At 39.9% G+C, this 18,999-nt stretch overlaps 1 protein-coding gene across 1 annotated transcript; it reads left to right on the top strand.

Annotated features, from left to right (window-relative positions):
• Positions 1-1,141: 1,141 nt before the first annotated feature.
• Positions 1,142-18,670, top strand: stxbp1b (syntaxin binding protein 1b; the record flags this gene model as incomplete). The annotated part of the gene is made up of 19 exons (XM_083978556.1): positions 1,142-1,178; positions 5,866-5,915; positions 6,013-6,094; positions 6,490-6,566; positions 7,324-7,402; positions 10,770-10,873; positions 12,436-12,584; positions 12,904-12,988; positions 13,455-13,585; positions 13,896-14,003; positions 14,149-14,209; positions 14,790-14,855; positions 14,992-15,072; positions 15,332-15,470; positions 15,782-15,891; positions 16,794-16,895; positions 17,477-17,562; positions 17,666-17,820; positions 18,558-18,670. 19 exons carry the CDS (start codon positions 1,142-1,144, stop codon positions 18,668-18,670), a joined length of 1,815 nt encoding a protein of 604 aa, XP_083834682.1.
• Positions 18,671-18,999: the final 329 nt, after the last annotated feature.

The raw sequence follows: 18,999 nt of genomic DNA, 5'->3' as shown, positions 1-18,999 counted from the left end.
AGCTGATATTCTGGTTATTTCTCCTTTGCTGCCCTCTCATGGCTGTCAGACCAACTGTCTTTTCTCTCTGGTGTTGCCTGAGGTGCAGACCTTGATGGGCTACTACCATAACCTTGGCTTGATCTTGCTGGACATGAGGGACTAGTTTTAATATCGTTCATGTGGCCTAACCTGCACTCTGCAGCGGATTTTCAGGAAATCCAGCAGGGAATCCAAAAAATATTCTTCTTACACTGAAATATTAAAATATGGATTTAATTCGATTCTAAAGGGAACATATCTGTATTCACTTTTATTTGTCCTTCAAATTATGTATTGTATTTTATTATATTGGCTTTTGACATACTTCTGTTACAATAAGTCAGAACAGAATAGCAACATCGGGTTTCTGGATTTGACACGTTATTTTCAAAATAAAAGCCACGAAACAACTGTTAAATTGGATTGCATTCAGCAACAGGATCAGAGACCCAAGATAAAAAAAAAAAAAAAAAAAGCTCCTGTATATAATTTCATTATTTGAAATAACACCAAAATGCTTGTAGAATCACTTGATGTCCAGCATCTGTGACATCTGCCAAGACAGTCAATCAGCTTAAAACAAAAATACACATCAAGCACAAAAAAAACAATTTAAAAAGAGAACAAAACTATTTCTTCTTTTTTTTTTTAGATGCAACGACAACTTTTAATGTTTTCTCTATTCGTCTTCTCAAGATGTGAGGTTGTAGCTATCTGTCAGTCTAATAGAAGGGGCATCTACAGTTGCAACTCAATATGTATGTTTTTACACAACCAGCCAGCGAGACTTTATGACTTTCTTTTATCTGTATTAATAATGTATTCTTTTCCTTGAACCCCGAAATCGCTGAGTTAGTGTGAATGCTGCATATTTTTTTTTGTCTTTTTACTCAGGATCAAACTGAGAATGACAATTTTTGAAAGATGAGGCAACAGGCTGAATGTTTTTTGTGTGGACTCCGTGATGAGAAATTGGTTTAGCAATTTTACAAAAGTGATAAACGTTTAACAACAAAAGGCTTTTATTTTGAATTGAACTGGAACGGAAATAAGAGGCTTATTCTCATGCGCTTGAAGTACATCAATCAGTTGTAGCTGGACGCGCAGCGAAAGGGTCATCATGTCACCACTGGGACTAAAAGCCATTGTTGGAGATAGTAAGAACTGATTATTTTATTTATAATAATATTTTCACTTTTGTAATATGTTGAGAAAGGCGTCGTCCACATCTGATGTGATCATTATTAGTCCACTGACATTTAAATGATTGCACAGGCAGGTGCTGCCTCGAACCCGTACTGTGACAGGAGCTAGAGTTACCGGTAGATACATGCACCGATTATTGATTATTATTGTAGGATAACGCAGGTTCGGCCCCCATTTTCTTTTTATTATGAGCACTTCATTGCGCAAAAGAAGCACAGATTCAATCCGCCACATGCGGCTCTGTAGATAGTTGTTTGTGCGCTTTTTTCCCTTCTTTTTTGGGTTTTTTTTTTATCCATGGCGGGATTATAAGGCTGCAAGTGGCCTGGTGCCGTTCTGTTAGACCGTTATGGGGGTTTGTGTTGTCATTGGCCCGTTAAACTATTAGTGTTTGTCTTTCATATAAGAGCACGGTCCTGGGTTGGTGTAAATCCTTCCTCGCTAATCTTTGCCTGTGTGGATTAAGAGCTGTGACATCATTGTCAGAGGAGGTGAGGTGCAGGGGGAAGATCCACAGTAACAACGAAACAAGCGTGTGTGTCTGCTGTCAGCTGCACACACTCCACTATAAAACATCACTGCAGATATTTAGTCAACTTCAGGCTGCATGTCAACAATAATAAGTGACATAGCAGCTCTACCTGAGAGTGTTGCGATGTTATAAAATGTATCTTTCCATAGGAAAACGTTAAATTGTTGACAGATGCTCAAACATAAACAGGTTTGGTCCTCATTATATCCACTTTAAAGTGCTGATAAACCATTCAGTGCTGATAAATGCTAATGAATACTAAATAATACTGTAACTGCATTTAGTCACTATTTTATAAAGGTTTAATGAATTATAAAAGTAATGGCTTTATACTGATGTCTTTTTCTGGAATACACTCACTACAGTATACATATATCCATCCAAAGATGTCAGTAGGAACATAGTTTTGGTGACAACTTCATTTGGATGGTGTTTATCCCTTTTATATGATAATACAATATTAATATTGGTAATGAATCAATAAATGTTTATTGAGTGATTAGTTTGTTGATTTTGGTTTAGAGATTTAACAACAAAGTTTTAGTGATGCAAAGAGAATAAGATGGACTTTGAAGTGCACAAATGTAAAAAAGAAAAGAAAAAAAGAAGAAGCTTTTTACTCTTGTACTCTTTAACTTCTGTAATACCAGCGGTCAGTGTTATTTCTGTTGCTTAATATTTTACTGCTTGATGTCGGCTGAGAATTCTAGGTGATATCAATCTTGTGATATGATCAGTGATCTTCCAGGAAAAGGAAAATTGACTTTCCAACTATATCTGATGTTTTGCATCATTATATCATTATATTTCTGCTGTGGCATCTAGTTAACAGATGTAGTTGGCATTCAGCAGATCTCTCCCAGAAACAGGACATATTAAATATTCAGGCTGTCTTTTTGTAGAAGCTATCAGATGCTGTCGAGGGACCAGAGATTCAGCTGTTCAAGACTGATGGGTTTTACAGTAATGAAAGTGAAATATATCAGCAAAACAACATTTTCATGATGATTTTTTAGTGGAAACTAAAGTGCGCAAGAGTGAGACAAGCACCTCAGCATACAGATTGCAAGTGTAAGTGTAATTCCTTCAGACAAAGACCATTTTATGAAAGCAACAGCTGTGGCTAGAGACTGTCTTTACCTCCATCTTTCTGTCCTTGTCCATTCATGAATATGATGTCTCAGGAACATCTAAAGGGAATTTGTTCAAATTTTGCACAAATGATCACAAGATGAATGTTCTCCCTAATCATGGGCTGGCCGGGATGCCTCTTACTGGTTTACTATTCTCCCCCATGTTCATGCTTCAGCGCATGATGATTATCTTAGGATAGATGGTCCACTGCAAATAGTGTGTTTGCCAAGTACTTTGTGATAAATAAAAAACATACACAAAGCTAAACAACAAGTGTCAGTACGCGCTCTGAGCACCCTGAATGACAGGCACACGAGGCTGAAAGGGAGACAGACAGACAGGGACAGTAAACGTTTTACTGATGTTTTGTTTTTTTCCCCGGCCCATCATCCCACTGATACCGGTGCTTCTGACGGCCAGTCAGACGATGACAGATGGGTTTGTTGTTAGCGTGTTTGTGTGATAGAGAGAGAGAGAGAGAGAGAGAGAGAGAGAGAAGAGAGTGAGAGCAAGGCAGCAAGGGGCTAAGCGAGTCAACAAGCTGAGTGAATGAAATGAATTAAGACTGTATTATGAATTAGAAATTCAATTCATTACAACTACTCTGTGGCAGCACATTTCTGCCATCAAGTTTTATATCATCCAGCCAGGTTGAATTAATATATTGGGAACTCTTGATGGGAGTCCCGTCAGTACAAATGTCCATTTAGACCGAGGATCAGGTCGAACTCCATCCTCAAGGCTAAAGAGGAGAGGGACCCTCTGAATTGTTGTCAGTTCACATGGCATTAGTAACCTGCACATCTTCATTTACACTCACTATATAAAAAAATGTGATTCTGATGCAACATTATAAATGAGTACAATACTTCAAGTTCTCTGCGCAATATTCTACTGTTGTTTAAAAAAAAAGGTACAATTTCAAACAGATATTACACCATATCTTGTTGCGTTTATATTACTATTGTGTACAATCTTTGATATATCTTTGCATATGTTTCCAATTACCATATACATTTATTGAAAGAACATTTCTTGCCTTTTATGGTGATCTTTTTATTTGTATCCGTATAATTTTAATTCTTATTCATTATTCTTTGTTGTCATTCCTAAGGGAGCAACTCTTATGTAACTTCATTACCGCTTCAGGGTCAGTAAAGTATTCATATTCAGATTCAGATTCTGTAAAACATGGACATAGCAGTGCTTTTAGCAGCGATGTAGAGGTTTTGTGTTTTAAGAAGAGGGGCTGTCTTCAGATCGGTGCAACGAGTGACTGTGATAAACCACTTTATCCTGAAACTGGATCTATCAGCTACAGCAACAGCCTGTTGTTGTTGATCCTGCTTATGAAAGTTGCTCGTCAGGCGCCCCATTCCTTCACAACACCTACACCTAATCCTGATGACTAATTGGATAAACAGGACCATTCATTGATGTATAATTTAGCCTACTGTCATTACTGGTTTTCCAACAGACAACAGAGTCTGGCTGAGTGGAGACAGGGTTTGGAAAATATCCAATCTGATCAATAAATGATCAAAATGTTTATGATAAATCATATAAAATTCTCTTGAAATCTGTGACAAACAACCGAGGTTTAGCTCCAATTTCATATCATCATGTATCATGTCCCTGCAATGTCCTGCTGATGTATCTCTAAAATCTCAGGAGCAGCTCTTTGCATGAAATTTCATCCCGCCCCTCTGTGGAAACAGGACATTTTGACTTGTTTTGGAGAATGTGTGTGTGTGTGTCTGTGTGTATGTAGGCCTATGTGTGTGTGTGAGAGAGAGAAAGAGAGAGAGAGAGAGAGAGAGAGAGAGAGAGAGAGAGAGAGAGAGAGAGAGAGAGAGAGAGAGAGAGAGACGTCACATCCGCTGACACAGAAACGGCGCAGAACGGTGGATGGGGTAAGAGGATTGGGAGCAGATTAGATGCAGTGATTGCAGTGGGCCCTTCATGTTCAGGCTGACAGACTGGACGAGACTTAAAACCCTAGTGGGGAAAATTGGGACGCTGCTGCTCATCAACACAAATGACAGGATGTTGTGAAACATGGGATTCTGTCTCTCAAACATTAGTTTGATTCACACCTCAGCTGACTCACTTCCCTATATTATTCCATCTTTATTATCGATTATAGGCCTACATGATTATGATATTATTTGGCTGCTGCTGTACACTTGCCCCAGTCATGAGAGGATCATGTTGTTCCTCTGTTTCCTGCTGTCCAGTTATTGCAGATGTATAGGCATTTTTTTCTCCCAGCGGAAAAGGATTTGCAAAATTGTGTTGTGATGAGATTGCACATATGTGTAAAGCTACTCTTATCAAGGCTTCTGCTGATATATTTGGCCATTATACGGACATCTCAGAAATTTCATCTGTATTTAAGTAATACTGACAGAATCTCTGCTTCAAATTTCTACACCATACTTCACTTTGACTACAAAACTACTAGAGCTGTAATAATTCCACTTTTCTACAATGAGAAATCATAAACTAAAATTATATATTGTGTAAATCCATTGATTTTACTAATATAGATTAAGCTTGAGGCTGAAGGGATATGTGTGTTGTTTGTTTCTTTATGTTGGTCCTGTGATAGACCAGTGACCCATCTCTACACGCACCCCTCCATACTGTATGGTTTACCAATGTAAACACTGGATGGAAGTTTTCACACTGTGCAGTCTGCACAGAGATCAATAGGGGCTGACTGATTATTTTTCCCAGCAAAATTTAAGTCAACTCTGTCCAAACTGATACATTAAAAAATATAGAAGATAGGGTTTGGGACAGAAGTCATGACAGCTGGTTTTAAGGCTCAGTTTCTGAATGATGATACATTTAGCTTGTTTCATGTGACTGCTGAGATTGAGTTTGTCATGTGAAGTGTGATTTGGTTTATTTTCACGTTTTATGTTGATGTCTTAAAATATGTGTAATTAAATGTTCTGTCTTTACAGAGATAATGAACGATGTCATCAAGAAGGCACGAGAAAAAGGGAAATGGAAGGTAATGGACCTGATGTTATAATTCATTCATTGAATATAAGTAAAATCATTCAGAATATAAAGGTAAAATCCTGCTGCTGTGTGCATCTGTGTTTCAGGTGCTGGTGGTGGACAAGCTGAGTATGAGGATGATTTCCTCTTGTTGTAAGATGACAGACATCATGTCGGAAGGAATCACCAGTAAGTACACCGTTACCGGCTGGACATTTTCAAGTCAGGTTAACCCTAATGTAGTGCTATTAGATCAAATTCAGTTCAGGTAAAAGAGTCTGTGAATACCCCATACAAATATGAATCAATTGCTGATTAAATTGCTGAAATCTTTGTGGCCACTAATGGAGGAGAAGAGGAATACTGGCATTACCTGCATGCCGTATATTACAGTCTCACAGCTGAAAGACAAAGAAGGCCCCTTTGGTATCTGTTAAAGTAAAGGCTAAAATGATATATACACAGCAATAGGCAAACATTAACTGTGTGGACTTGACAAAGAAATGACACAAATGAAAACCTGCGCTGTGTGTCAAGGTCTCTTGTTCCTTCATTGATCGTCATTGTTTTCCTGTGCTATTCAGTTGTAGAGGACATAGCCAAGCGCCGTGAGCCTCTACCCAGCATGGAGGCCATCTACCTGATCACGCCCTCAGATGAGGTAAATGAACAGTGTATATAATCATACTGTATGATACAGAACCACTTGATTCCATTTGATCTCATTGAATTTCAGGGGCCAAGGTAAGACTAACTTACAGTAAGATTTCCCACCCACAAGTCTTCTTCTTAAGGTTTCTTTTCCCCCAAGGAATCACTTAAAGTCACATTGCACAGTAAACCTCAGCAAAATTAGGGTTCCTCTGATTGAATGTTAACCTCAACATAACTCAGTTTTGGGTGTAAACGAAGAGAATGAACATCTTGACAAGAGTTGGGATCAGGAAAAACCTTAACTCCCAACAAAGAGGAATTGATATGGCTGTAGATTTGATTCATTTTACTCAGGTGTGCTCTTCCCTCTCCTCTGCACTGTGCTGTGTCATTCACCTCATTGTGTCTGATGCTTTGACCACAAGAATTAGATAGATAAGATTATAAGAAGATAAGAGTGGATTTGTGAGACAATATAGTGATTTCCATGGAAACTGTTGATTTTTACTTCTGGGGTCAAAGCAAAAATTAAATCTTACTGTAAGTGTCAAACACTTTGTGCAACTGGATCCAGCAGCCTACAGTATTTCTAGTTGTCTTGTGAATACTTCCAATAGTGTTACAGTTAGTCTGTGTTATATAGCCTAGTTATATATACATAGTAGGAAACATAACCACTGATTATTATTAGATGTTTCTTTTCACTAACTTTGTGAACAGAATTATGAATTGTCAGTTAAGTCGTTGTTTGTCTGCTATGTCAGTCTGTCGAAGGTCTGATCGATGACTTCAGAGATCCGTCGTCTCCAAGGTACCGAGCTGCTCACGTCTTCTTCACCGACAGTAAGTAAATCCAGTCCACACCAACAAACTGCACTGTAGATAGAACATTTTTACACTTTCAAAACTCATTCTGAAAAACAGAATGACCTCAATAAATGTGTGCACACAAAGTTGGAATCATTTTGTTTTCAGACACATTACTCTTTTTATTCCTATTATAAAGGTTAATGTGGTTTAATTTTCACAGTGTACGGTGTACATTTTAGGACATCCTCAGGTGTCAGGCTTCAGCCTCAGACTTTAGATGAAAAGGCATAAGGTCTTAGGAAAACCTCTGTCAGGTGTCCACTAAACAGCCTCAGAAAAAAGTTGTCAGACCAAAAGGCGTCAGACCAAAAGTCGTCAGACCAAAAGGCATCAGAAAAAAGTCGTCATACCAAAAGGCGTCAGAAAAAAGGCGTCAGAACAAAAGACGTCAGAAAAAAGGTGTCAGAAAAAAAGGCGTCAGACCAAAAGGCGTCAGAAAAAAGACGTCAGAACAAAAGACGTCAGAAAAAAGGCGTCAGAAAAAAGGTGTCAGAAAAAAGGTGTCAGACCAAAAGGCATCAGAAAAAAGGCGTCAGAAAAAAGGTGTCAGAAAAAAGGTGTCAGAAAAAAAGGTGTCAGACCAAAAGGTGTCAAACTTTGATTCAGTTGGGGCTTTTTTTTTTTGGAGGGGGGGGCAGACTAGTAAATTATCTATCTATCGCTGTATTTAATGACATCATCGAAACACGACACCGGTAACGAGCTGTCGTGCAGAAAAGAGTCTGCACCCGAAAGGAACACGCGTCTCCGATATGTAACGCCAGGTTCACACCGGACGCGGAAGTGCCACGAATAGACGCGGAACGGAGTCTGTTTCCTACCGGCGCCCTTGTTAACCGATTGTGTTGTTCACACCAGACACACCGCGGCGCGCACCTACGCAGCCGGCTCGCACCCTGCAGCGATCGTTTTGGTCTATTTTGTGTGTGAGTCGCGAACGATCGCATCAATCTGGGCAGGAAGTTACCCAAAGAAACACAAGAGAATTCGGTTAATTTTCAAGATTAAAGCAATTTTCAAAATAAAATACTGCGATTGACAAATACAATAGCCGTGTGTTTGCGTTTGTGATCTATTTGTGTTTATATACCTAAACAGAGCATGAGAAAGATGAACACACGCACATACCTAGGCAACACATACACACACACACAGCCACAGTCGACCCACACATACACTACACACGCAGCCACAGACCCACACAGCCTACACACAGGCAGAGGCGCTGGTTGACCGGTATGGAGAAATGTGCATCTGGTGTGAATGGGAGGGCTCCAGCTTGCGCGCGATTTTCCTTTGTGCAGCGCTTCTGCCAGAACAGCGTGGATATGTCGTCATGACATGAGTGTTGACGGTTTACTTTTATTGCTATTGTTGTTGTTTCTACTGCTCTAGGATGAAAAACATCATGTTTTGTTATGTGACGTGAATTTACACCATTTTAACCTATAAATAAAGTTATAGCCTATTTAAATATTCAACAATTTCAGTTTCAATGATTGTATGTGGATAAATACATTTATGCAGAAAGCTTTGATGAGCAATTACATAACACATAACAAGAAATTAGTATGTGCTAATTATCATGTCACATTTAAAAACATGATGTTTTTAATTTTACAGCAGCAAAAAAAAAAGTATGGTCTGCAGACTGTTAAATCAAAGTTTGAAGAAATGAAAATAGTCAGTTTTTAATCTGATGTCTTTTTTTCCGACACCTTTTTTCTGACACCTTTTGGTCTGATGCCTTTTTTCTGACGTCTTTTTTCTGACGCCTTTTTTCTGACACCTTTTTTCTGACGCCTTTTTTCTGACGTCTTTTTTCTGACGCCTTTTTTTCTGACGTCTTTTTTCTGACGTCTTTTTTCTGACGCCTTTTGGTCTGACGTCTTTTTTCTGACACCTTTTTTCTGACGTCTTTTGTTCTGACGCCTTTTTTGTGATGCCTTTTGGTGTGACGTCTTTTTTCTGACACCTTTTTTCTGACATCTTTTTTCTGACGCCTTTTTTTCTGATGTCTTTTTTCTGATGTCTTTTTTCTGACGCCTTTTTTCTGACGCCTTTTTTGTGACGCCTTTTGGTCTGACGTCTTTTTTCTGATGCCTTTTTCTTGACGCCTTTTGGTCTGACGCCTTTTTTCTGACACCTTTTGGTCTGACGCCTTTTTTCTGACGCTTTTTGGTCTGACGACTTTTTTCTGAGGCTGTTTAGTGGACACCTGACAGTGGTTTTCCTAAGACCTCATGCCTTTTCATCTAAAGTCTAAGGCTGAAGCCTGACACCTGAGGATGTCCTAAAATGTACACCGTAACAGTGGTATGTTTGGAAGAGATTGATCAGTAAAGTTTTGAGAAGTTATACACTTTATCTATCCAGAATAAATCACAATCATTTCATGAGAAGAGGTAAAAAAAAAAAATTATGTCAACTTAATGGGCAACACTTAAATAAATCAATGTAACTAACCTTATCAGTTACATAGTACCATAAGTTTACAATATGCTTGGTATAAAAAAGATCACATGCAAGAGAATCAAACGCTATCAACGTATATTGTATTGTTTCACTGCAAAAACTGAACAGACACAATGCATCTGGTCCTTGTATAAAAATCTCGCTACACCACAATGCACTGCAATGCAAGGCTAAACAAAGCAACACAACTCTACGCAACACACCACATCTCTCTCTGTTTCCCTCCCTCCTGTAAACTGTTAGCATGCCATGCTTGTAATCACATGATTCGCACAGCACGCACAACATTAGCACAACATACAGTCACAGTCCGCGACGCGTGGCGCGGAGAAGATCATCCTGTCATTTACTTAAAAGAGCCAGCTCACTAGTGTTGACAAGCAGGTACAGCTGGAGTGTATGGCTGAACTCTTATTGGATTTGGATGTCTTCAGTAGCCTAGAAATCTAGACGCACCCTAGCGGCAGCAAATATATTTGCTCCGTAGGTGCAAAGTAGGTGTAGGTGTACATTAGGTATACATTTTAATGATATAGTCTGGCTTGTCAGGCTATGTCTTCAGTAGATCCGAAGAAAGTACCAGAATCAAGCACCAATCATTTTTCAAAAAATGAAATTTAAAATAAAAATTCCTTTAGGACAGTCAGACCTGATCTGAATAAAGTTGTGAACATGAATAGACCCTAACACCTGGAACAAATGCAACACACCGATGAGGGATGGGTACAACATATTACTGTTAAAATACATTTCATTAATCAGTGGGATTGTGTTGAATAAGCAATCCGACGAGGTTGATATCTTTATGTTATCTAACTACTGGTTGTCTCAGTCAGTCACAATGTTTTCTTCTGACTCTCTGCAGCGATCCCAGACTTATTGTTCGGACTGCTGACCAAATCCAGAGCCTCCAAAGCCATGAAGGCCTTGACTGAGATCCATGTCGCCTTTCTGCCCTATGAATCACAGGTGAGACGCTGTCTAGTCTGGGATCAGACCATGGCAACCACTCAAAACTATCTAACCCTGATATGAAGAGTGAAGTTTGAAAGGAGAGACCTGGCTATAGTGTCACTTTTTTAATGCTAAAAGGTTGAGTGGAAACTGGGTATGTCTTTAATTGCACTGCTGTGAATCAACCAGCTTATCATCATCTTATCACTATTACTACACACAAACAGCCTACTGTACAACACAGCCTGAAGAGTCTGGTAAAGTATTATGACTCTTGATTTCTCTTTCTATTGAGCTAATAAAGAGATACGTGGTCTCTTTTTCTGGTTTGGTTTGGTGCACATGCTGCAGCATTTTGAATCCACTGGAGGCCTTTTATTGGGATATTACATAAAGAATTTCTGCAGTTCAGGCTCGAGGTAACAAATGCATGGACTAGGTTTTCAGCGTCGTCTCGGGAAATGGATGTTCCTAATTTTCCCATTGTTGCACAGGTAGAAGAATAGGGTTTGTTTATTGTTGCATAAATGTAATGTCCTGGTCACAAATGAAATGTTGGATATTGGTCAAAATATTTGGATTAAGAGTAGGCTTTTGGACTGGAAGTTTGATTATTACATCTATGATAAAAGGCAGTGACTGTTTTCTCTAGTAGTTGAAAGATCATTTGTAAAGTTATTTTCTTTGCAAATTGTAAGGAAAGAAACGGATGAATTAGAATATAAGCAGGGTCTTTACTCTTGCCCATGCTAAAAAAACAAAATGAGAATTTATTAACCCCCCACACCCTTCACCTGGGTCTGTGCTATTGACACAGTTCCTCAATAGATGGGAGAACGGTGCTTATGAGGAGCAGACTGACAGCGTTTTGTGTTGGATCAGCTTTAGTTGTCAATCCTCTGCTGCTGTAGATTTAATCCTGAGAGGGAGGGACAAATCTTACCCACCCGATAGCCCCACCCTCTTCTCATCCGTGTACCTGATTGGCTGATGGGACCACTGCTCATGGGCAATGGGGAGCAGATAAGCTGTTTGACAGGAGAAAGCAGAGGGATTGTTGTCTTGTGAGGAACAGATGGATGCATGTGTACATGCTGTTTGTACTGTAGGTGAGTGTGGGTGGAAAACGGTTTAATTAGTGTCAGCTTTTCACTGCCAGCGCCAGTCCTCTGAGCCAGAAGCTTCTGGAAGCCAATATGTTTTTTTCATTTATTATTTTTTCCCGAAAGCTGAATATAATTAAAGTGACAGTCTGTAACGTCTGTCTCGAGAGGGGTTCACAATCAAAACAGTGACAATGTTGAGTGACATCATGAAATAGTGGAGGATCATGGGAGATATTGTCTTCACCACCATTACAAGCTCCTCCCATCTTGGATTCCTTCAGAGTCAGTGGTACTAATAACATTAAAAGCACTGAATAAAACAGTGGTCCAATTGCTTTCAGACATATTTTTAAGTTACAGATGATATTTCTTTTATGTATTCATGCATACCTGTGTCAAATAAAATTCAGGACAAGGATGAAACTGACAGTGACCCTCGGCCTGTCTCCCTGTTATGTCCCATATGTTCAGGTCTTCTCCCTGGGCAAAGTCGATGCCTTTCAGGACTTCTACAGCCCCTTCAAGGCTGATGTGAAGAACAACATGCTGGAGCGTTGTGCTGAGCAGATCGCCACCTTATGCGCCACACTCAAAGAGTATCCTGGAGTCCGATACAGAATGTGAGACAGACCACGCCTCATTATATACCCTTCAGTTTAAGGTCCAATTCACAGCAATTCACAGCAAAGTTCTGCTACTATTACTGCTACTAATACTACTGTTACTACTACTACAACTAATAATAATTATGTCTCATATCACACAATGCAAATAACATGTCACATTAGGAATCAAAATTACACCATAGGCTGGTGTTTTTAAACATGAAACATGAATTTACCTGTGAAATAACATCATGTGACTCATGTGACTGATCTCTTACATGTGTAAAATTAGTGCACCCCCACAAGTGCTGTGTGTATTTGTGTGTGGTTTCAGGGAGTACAAAGACTGTGGAGTTCTGGCCCAGATGCTGCAGGAGAAGCTGGATGCTTACAAGGCTGATGACCCCACCATGGGAGAGGTAGGTGCTGGATGACCAAATGACTAACATTGAGTAGGTACTGTTGTTTATGTATAGTATAGTATTGATGTATTGCTGGCCTTTGGATACAGTCCTGGGAATACATTGCGAGTACTCATACAGAGTCATATGTGACCTACATCTGCCCCAAACAATCTGGCATCACTGATAGGTCACAAGTTTTAGTGTGATCTGTCTGCTCTCAAGAAAAATGATCTTCATGTTAAATGTTTTTGTTTGTTTTTTGAACACAAATCCATTAAGTAAGAGTGAATACTGCCAGGTGGCCAACTGTATGTGACACAAAGTGCAGCAGACTCTAGATCTTTCACCCTGAAAATCAGAGGAAGCACCGACTGTGGCTGCTAACACCTGATATTACCCGTCACTGGAGTGGAGTGTGTGTGCCAACACGTGAAACTTCTTTTAATCAGACCCTGTTGTGTGTCTGCTCTGATGCCTTCAGGGTCCAGACAAGTCTCGTACTCAGCTGCTCATCCTGGATCGGGGCTTTGATCCTGTGACACCTGTCCTACACGAGCTCACGCTGCAGGCCATGGCTTACGATCTGCTGGGCGTCGAGAATGATGTCTACAGGTAATATACCACAGCTCATGGTGCACATTTCACTGTTTGTCTGGGTTTTTTTTTTCGTTTACTTTACTCACTTACTTGGGGTTATGTATTAAAGTTGTATTTGGGTCAAATGTCTCAGTCAGTATGGTAAAACAGTGCCCAGTCAGTCTTAGTAGAGGGAAGACACCAAGAGATGAATGTACTACCATAAACATTATTACATTCACTGTCAGTCTGCACTGAAAAAACATTTAATTCCCAACGGCATCAAATTGAAAACTCCCTCTCCTCGGTCAACACATACAGACTTTGCTCTCTCGGCCTCTTTCAGTTTTGAGACCAGTGGGATGGGAGAGACGAGAACAAAGGAGGTTCTGTTGGATGAGGACGATGACCTGTGGATGAGTCTGAGACACAAACACATCGCTGAGGTGTCAACGTGAGTGACGCTCTCCTCACCCATTACCACAAACCTAAAGCTCTGTGAAAAGCTGCCACAGAGGTGTCAACACACAGAAAATCACATTTCATTCATTCTTCACTAAGTGTTCCCGACTTTCCGTGTTTCTCACTTCCCCTCACAGGGCTGTGACTCGTTCCCTGAAAGAATTCTCTGCAAGCAAAAAGATGAACACTGGAGAAAAGGTAGAGAGCGCACACTGCTTTCCAGATGTATTACTTTATTACTGTCACACAGCCACGCAGAGAGAAAAGGAGAGCAAAAGTGTCAGGCAGCACTCATTTTTAATATGTACTTGTATTTGATGGGATGAAGATACAGCGCGAACAAAAATATACTCAGATAACAACATTTCTTTTACCCCCAAACTGTCATGGCTGTGGTTCATATGAATAAATTCATATCAATACAGAAATACATTTATTGTTCATTTTGCAGTCTTAAGGCAAAACAGGCCAAACAAACACTTTGATTTACTAAAGCAACACTAGATGCTTAAAAAGCGCCACAGATAGAAGAAGAGATGATGATTTAAAAATGATTACTTATGCACAGTATATATTTTGTATGTAAAATATTAATCTGTAATTAAAAGTGAATGTAGTGGAGCAAAAAAAAACACTATACTTCTGATTCGAAGGAAATTGGTGGAAAACGAACTAAATGCAGTACTGTAGAAATTATTTACAGTAACAGCACTTAAGATATGAAAGTGAACAAGGTTACATAACAGAATAAATTATATCATAAATCTGTTTCTTTCAGACCACAATGAAGGAACTGTCTCAGATGCTGAAGAAAATGCCTCAGTATCAAAAAGAGTTGAGCAAGGTAAGAGCTTCAGTGTTACAGAACATTTATGTATATGTTATAATGCGTTGTCACAGTTTCAGAGTCTCATCTCATGAAACATGAGGCTCCTATGGTCAGGTGTCCTCTCTGACCTCTCTGACCTCTCTGACCTCAGTATTCAACCCATCTCCACCTGGCAGAGGACTGCATGAACCGTTACCAGGGCACTGTGGACAAACTGTGTCGTGTGGAACAGGTAAACCAAATAGATTATTTTATTATGAACATAAAAAATAATTATATTTAATAGTAAATATAATAAATTTGTGTTTTTTTTTATGTTGCCAGTTTGAAAAAATTATTAAGTTGTAGCCATGGGTGTACAGTAACTGACCTCATCAAAGACAACAAGCGTTCCTACTGTCTCAGCTACTGTAGATTTCCATCTCAGTGACCTCTGACCCTGTGTTATCAAAATGAACGAATGTCTCCTTCTGTTTTCTATTGTTTTCAAGGATCTGGCCATGAGCACAGATGCAGAGGGAGAGAAGATCAAGGATCCCATGAGGCTCATTGTACCCGTTCTACTGGACGCCAACGTCAACGTCACTGACAAGATCCGCATCATCCTGCTCTACATTTTCCTCAAGAACGGTCAGCTGTCCACTCCTGTTGGTTTTCTTATCCCATTCATAGTTGAGAGGATTGCATTATGATGACAATATTTGAAGCTTTTAACTAGGAACATTTCTGGCATTTGAACACAATATTTGATTTGAAGTATAACATATTTTCAGTCATGTGTCATGTCTTCTGTTTGTTTTTGGTGCTAATCTATTCTCAGTTTTCCTTGTGTTGAAAGGCATTACAGTACACCACATTTGTACATGTGCATGCTCTCACCTGTGTGTGTTGCATGTCGGGACTGAAAATCTGTGGCGCATGTGTGTATGTGTGTGTGTCAGGGGTGAGTGAGGAGAACCTGTGTAAGCTCCTGCAGCATGCCAACATCCCACCAGAGGACAGTGACATCATTTCCAACATGGCCCACATGGGCATTCCCATTATCTCTGAGGTGAGCTGCCCTGGCCCACAACCTCAGTGCCAGAAAAATGGCTCTTGTACGGGGAACATGTAATCTTAAGGTGTCTGAACTACAGTTACACAGTTAAATGTAATAACAACACAAGACCAAACATACACACAGATGAATTACTGTTAGATTACACATAGCTTTTCAGACTGGTCATATTCTGTGTTTTCCCCTATTCTCAACAAAATCTCCTAACACCAAACGCAACAATGTGTCATTAATTTCTCTGTCCTTGGTCCTGTCTGTAACACGCAAACTCAGGCTTTAGAGTACGGTGGCCCTGAATACTCAACACGCTGCAACACTTCAGAAAATGTTTTATTATTAGGGGTTGTTCAGTAGTTTCCCAAAAACAGCTGGACACTTCAGTTTTAGCGAGCATTATTCAACAAAGAGGAAATAATGCATTTGTTTTGAACTATTTTTAGCAGCAGATTAATTCGCATTTGGTGCTCGAATGAGTATTTCCAGCCGCAGGATGGCATTTGTGAGATGTGCTTTGAATAAATTACAGTGTGTGTGTTCATGGTCATGAATAGTGCAACACTGTGGCTCACCAGTTTGTTTTAATCATTTTTGGAAACAAAGGAGCTTTGTGGCACAAAAGAATATTATCAAGAACATATCTGATATCACACCTCCTAGCTTTTTTGTTGTAGATTTTTTTGTGTGGATTTTGTGGGTGATGTAAAAACCCCAAATGAACAGGTGTGTTTGTGTCTCTGTGCTTTAGTGTCATTTTGTCAGCGCAGGAGCACAATGACCACTAGTGACCAATACTGACTCAAGAAACTCAAAAAACTAAAACATGATGTACTCTTCAACTGTCTCAGTGAATTGATTTGCTGATGTGTGCATGCATGACTGGTGCTGTCTCTTTACAGGGCACAGCCAAGAAAGCCAAGAAGCCGGATCGTAAAGAACGCGTCAGTGAGCAGACCTACCAGCTCTCCAGGTGGACTCCTCATGTCAAGGACCTTATTGAGGTACTTCTCGTACGCTACGACTACACATTGGGACATTGGAATTACCGGATATTTCCTGTTAAAGCTCCATATTTTCTTCTTCTGCTGTGTTTTATTTGAATTGTTGACCCAAATCAACAATTGGATCAACAATTGTTGATTTTACTTCTCTCTCAGGCTTCTCTCTGGAGCTCCACAGCCACAATTATCTTTGTTGTCTATGCACATTTGCTGATCCCCCTATTGTTTATATTCTGTTGTCCATGTATTTTAAAGTGCAGCTCTGTTTTTTTATTTTTTTATTTTGCAAAATAGAAAATGTCTTGTTAGTAAATCACAGCAAAGCAGGAAGAGAATGAACAAATGACAAACAAATACACAAAGATCTTAGCTGATGTTCTGATTTGAGCTGTAAAAAATATGCAGGTTGCAATGATACAATCCTCCTGAACAAGGAGTTAAATTGCAGAGGAGGTCATAAAATATCACACACTCATCTGTATGAGGCTTTAGATAGTATTCTGGATGAGAACTGTAACATAGTTGAGTCTGTCACTGGTGCAAACTGTAGTAAAGTTCTTATTATTTATGTGTTCCCATAGGATGCTATTGAGGACAAGCTTGACCCTAAGCAGTACCCATACATCTCCCAGCGACAAGTATCTTCCAAATCCAGTGCCCCATCAAGGTGAGTGGTAAAGGAAAGCCATTAAACTACACACTGCACTGTGTCAATGAATCGCTAGTGTTAAATATTTTCTTGAAAAATGTAATTTTTTCTCACCATCCAGTGCTCGCTATGGTAACTGGCACAAGAACAGAGGCCCCACAGAGATAAAGACAGGGCCCAGGATCATCATCTTCATTATCGGAGGAGTAACGTACAGCGAGATGCGGTGTGTGTATGAGGTCACCCAGGCCAATGGCAAGTGGGAGGCTCTGATTGGTGAGTTGAATGGACAGAATAAGCTGCCCGGGGTATTTCTGCTTGTATTGCACTGTATCATCTGACTACGTCTGTTCTGATAGCTGCGTACTGTTCTTGAAAGCTCTGGAGCAGCTTTATCACGTCTTTAGAAAGGAAACCTGATAATTTCAAACAGAGTCTGCATAACAAACTGGAAATATGGAGTCAAACAGACACGAGCATTGACATTGGAGGAACTGTAGCATCCAGCTGTAGATGTCATAACTGAAATGCAGTGATGATGTCATGCACTGATATGTCTTTATATTTTTTTGTTTTATGTTCAGAAGTACACATAACAGCGTTTGACCCGCACAAGACCAATGAATTAAAACACAGTCTCTTGCAGATTTGTTGCAGCCTGACAGAGGTCAGACAGGACCTAATCACTGTCTGCCATTGAGCTGATTCGTTGAAACTTAGAGGAAATCGATGCCACGTCAGGAACAGGAAGAGGCAGAAAACAAGTGAATCTGTAAAATGATCTGCAGTTCATCCAGCCTCCAAGCCTCAGGCTTCATTTATCAGACTTTTTTCTCACTTTGTTTGCCTTCAGTCACAGCTTATCTGCCAGGAGAGCGCTCTTATTTGGCAGCGCCTCTTTAAATTAATCTTTCTTGTCTCTTATCAATCTCGTGTGTGTATCTTATCTAACAAACAAGGTTTTCCCCCAGGTTTCAGTCCTTGCTGAGCTTGCAGGCTTTTGTCCCCTGTAGGTTCAACCCACATTCTCACCCCCCCTAAGTACCTAAAGGAACTACAGCACCCAGACTTCTTGGACCCAAATGCCCCACCAGAGGGCACAGAGGAGCCGCCTGCAGAAGACTAAGACTTTTGGAAGTAAATACAGAGGTCATAATGTGATTTGTGAATCCGTGTTCCACCATGTCAACCCACTCATGTGCCCAATGTGTCCCACCTGTGACTCCAACCCTGTATTATTCCTTTGTCAGTGATGTTTACAGTGTCATTATGTGTGGAGCAGCTGACTGGTCCTCTGTTGTTTCATATGTACTTTTTTGTAATTATACCCAGGGCTGTTGCATAGGGGAGAAAGGTGATGGGAGCACTGAGACCCACTTGAAAAAAAACATAGTCTATGTATTATGTATACATGTATACATAGTGAACCCCTAAAGTAGCTCCAGACCAACAGAG

The sequence above is a fragment of the Trachurus trachurus genome (genome assembly GCF_905171665.1).
Source record: "Trachurus trachurus genome assembly, chromosome: 9".
Taxonomy (NCBI): Eukaryota; Metazoa; Chordata; class Actinopteri; order Carangiformes; family Carangidae; genus Trachurus; species Trachurus trachurus.
This window is presented reverse-complemented; position numbering and strand designations above follow the sequence as displayed.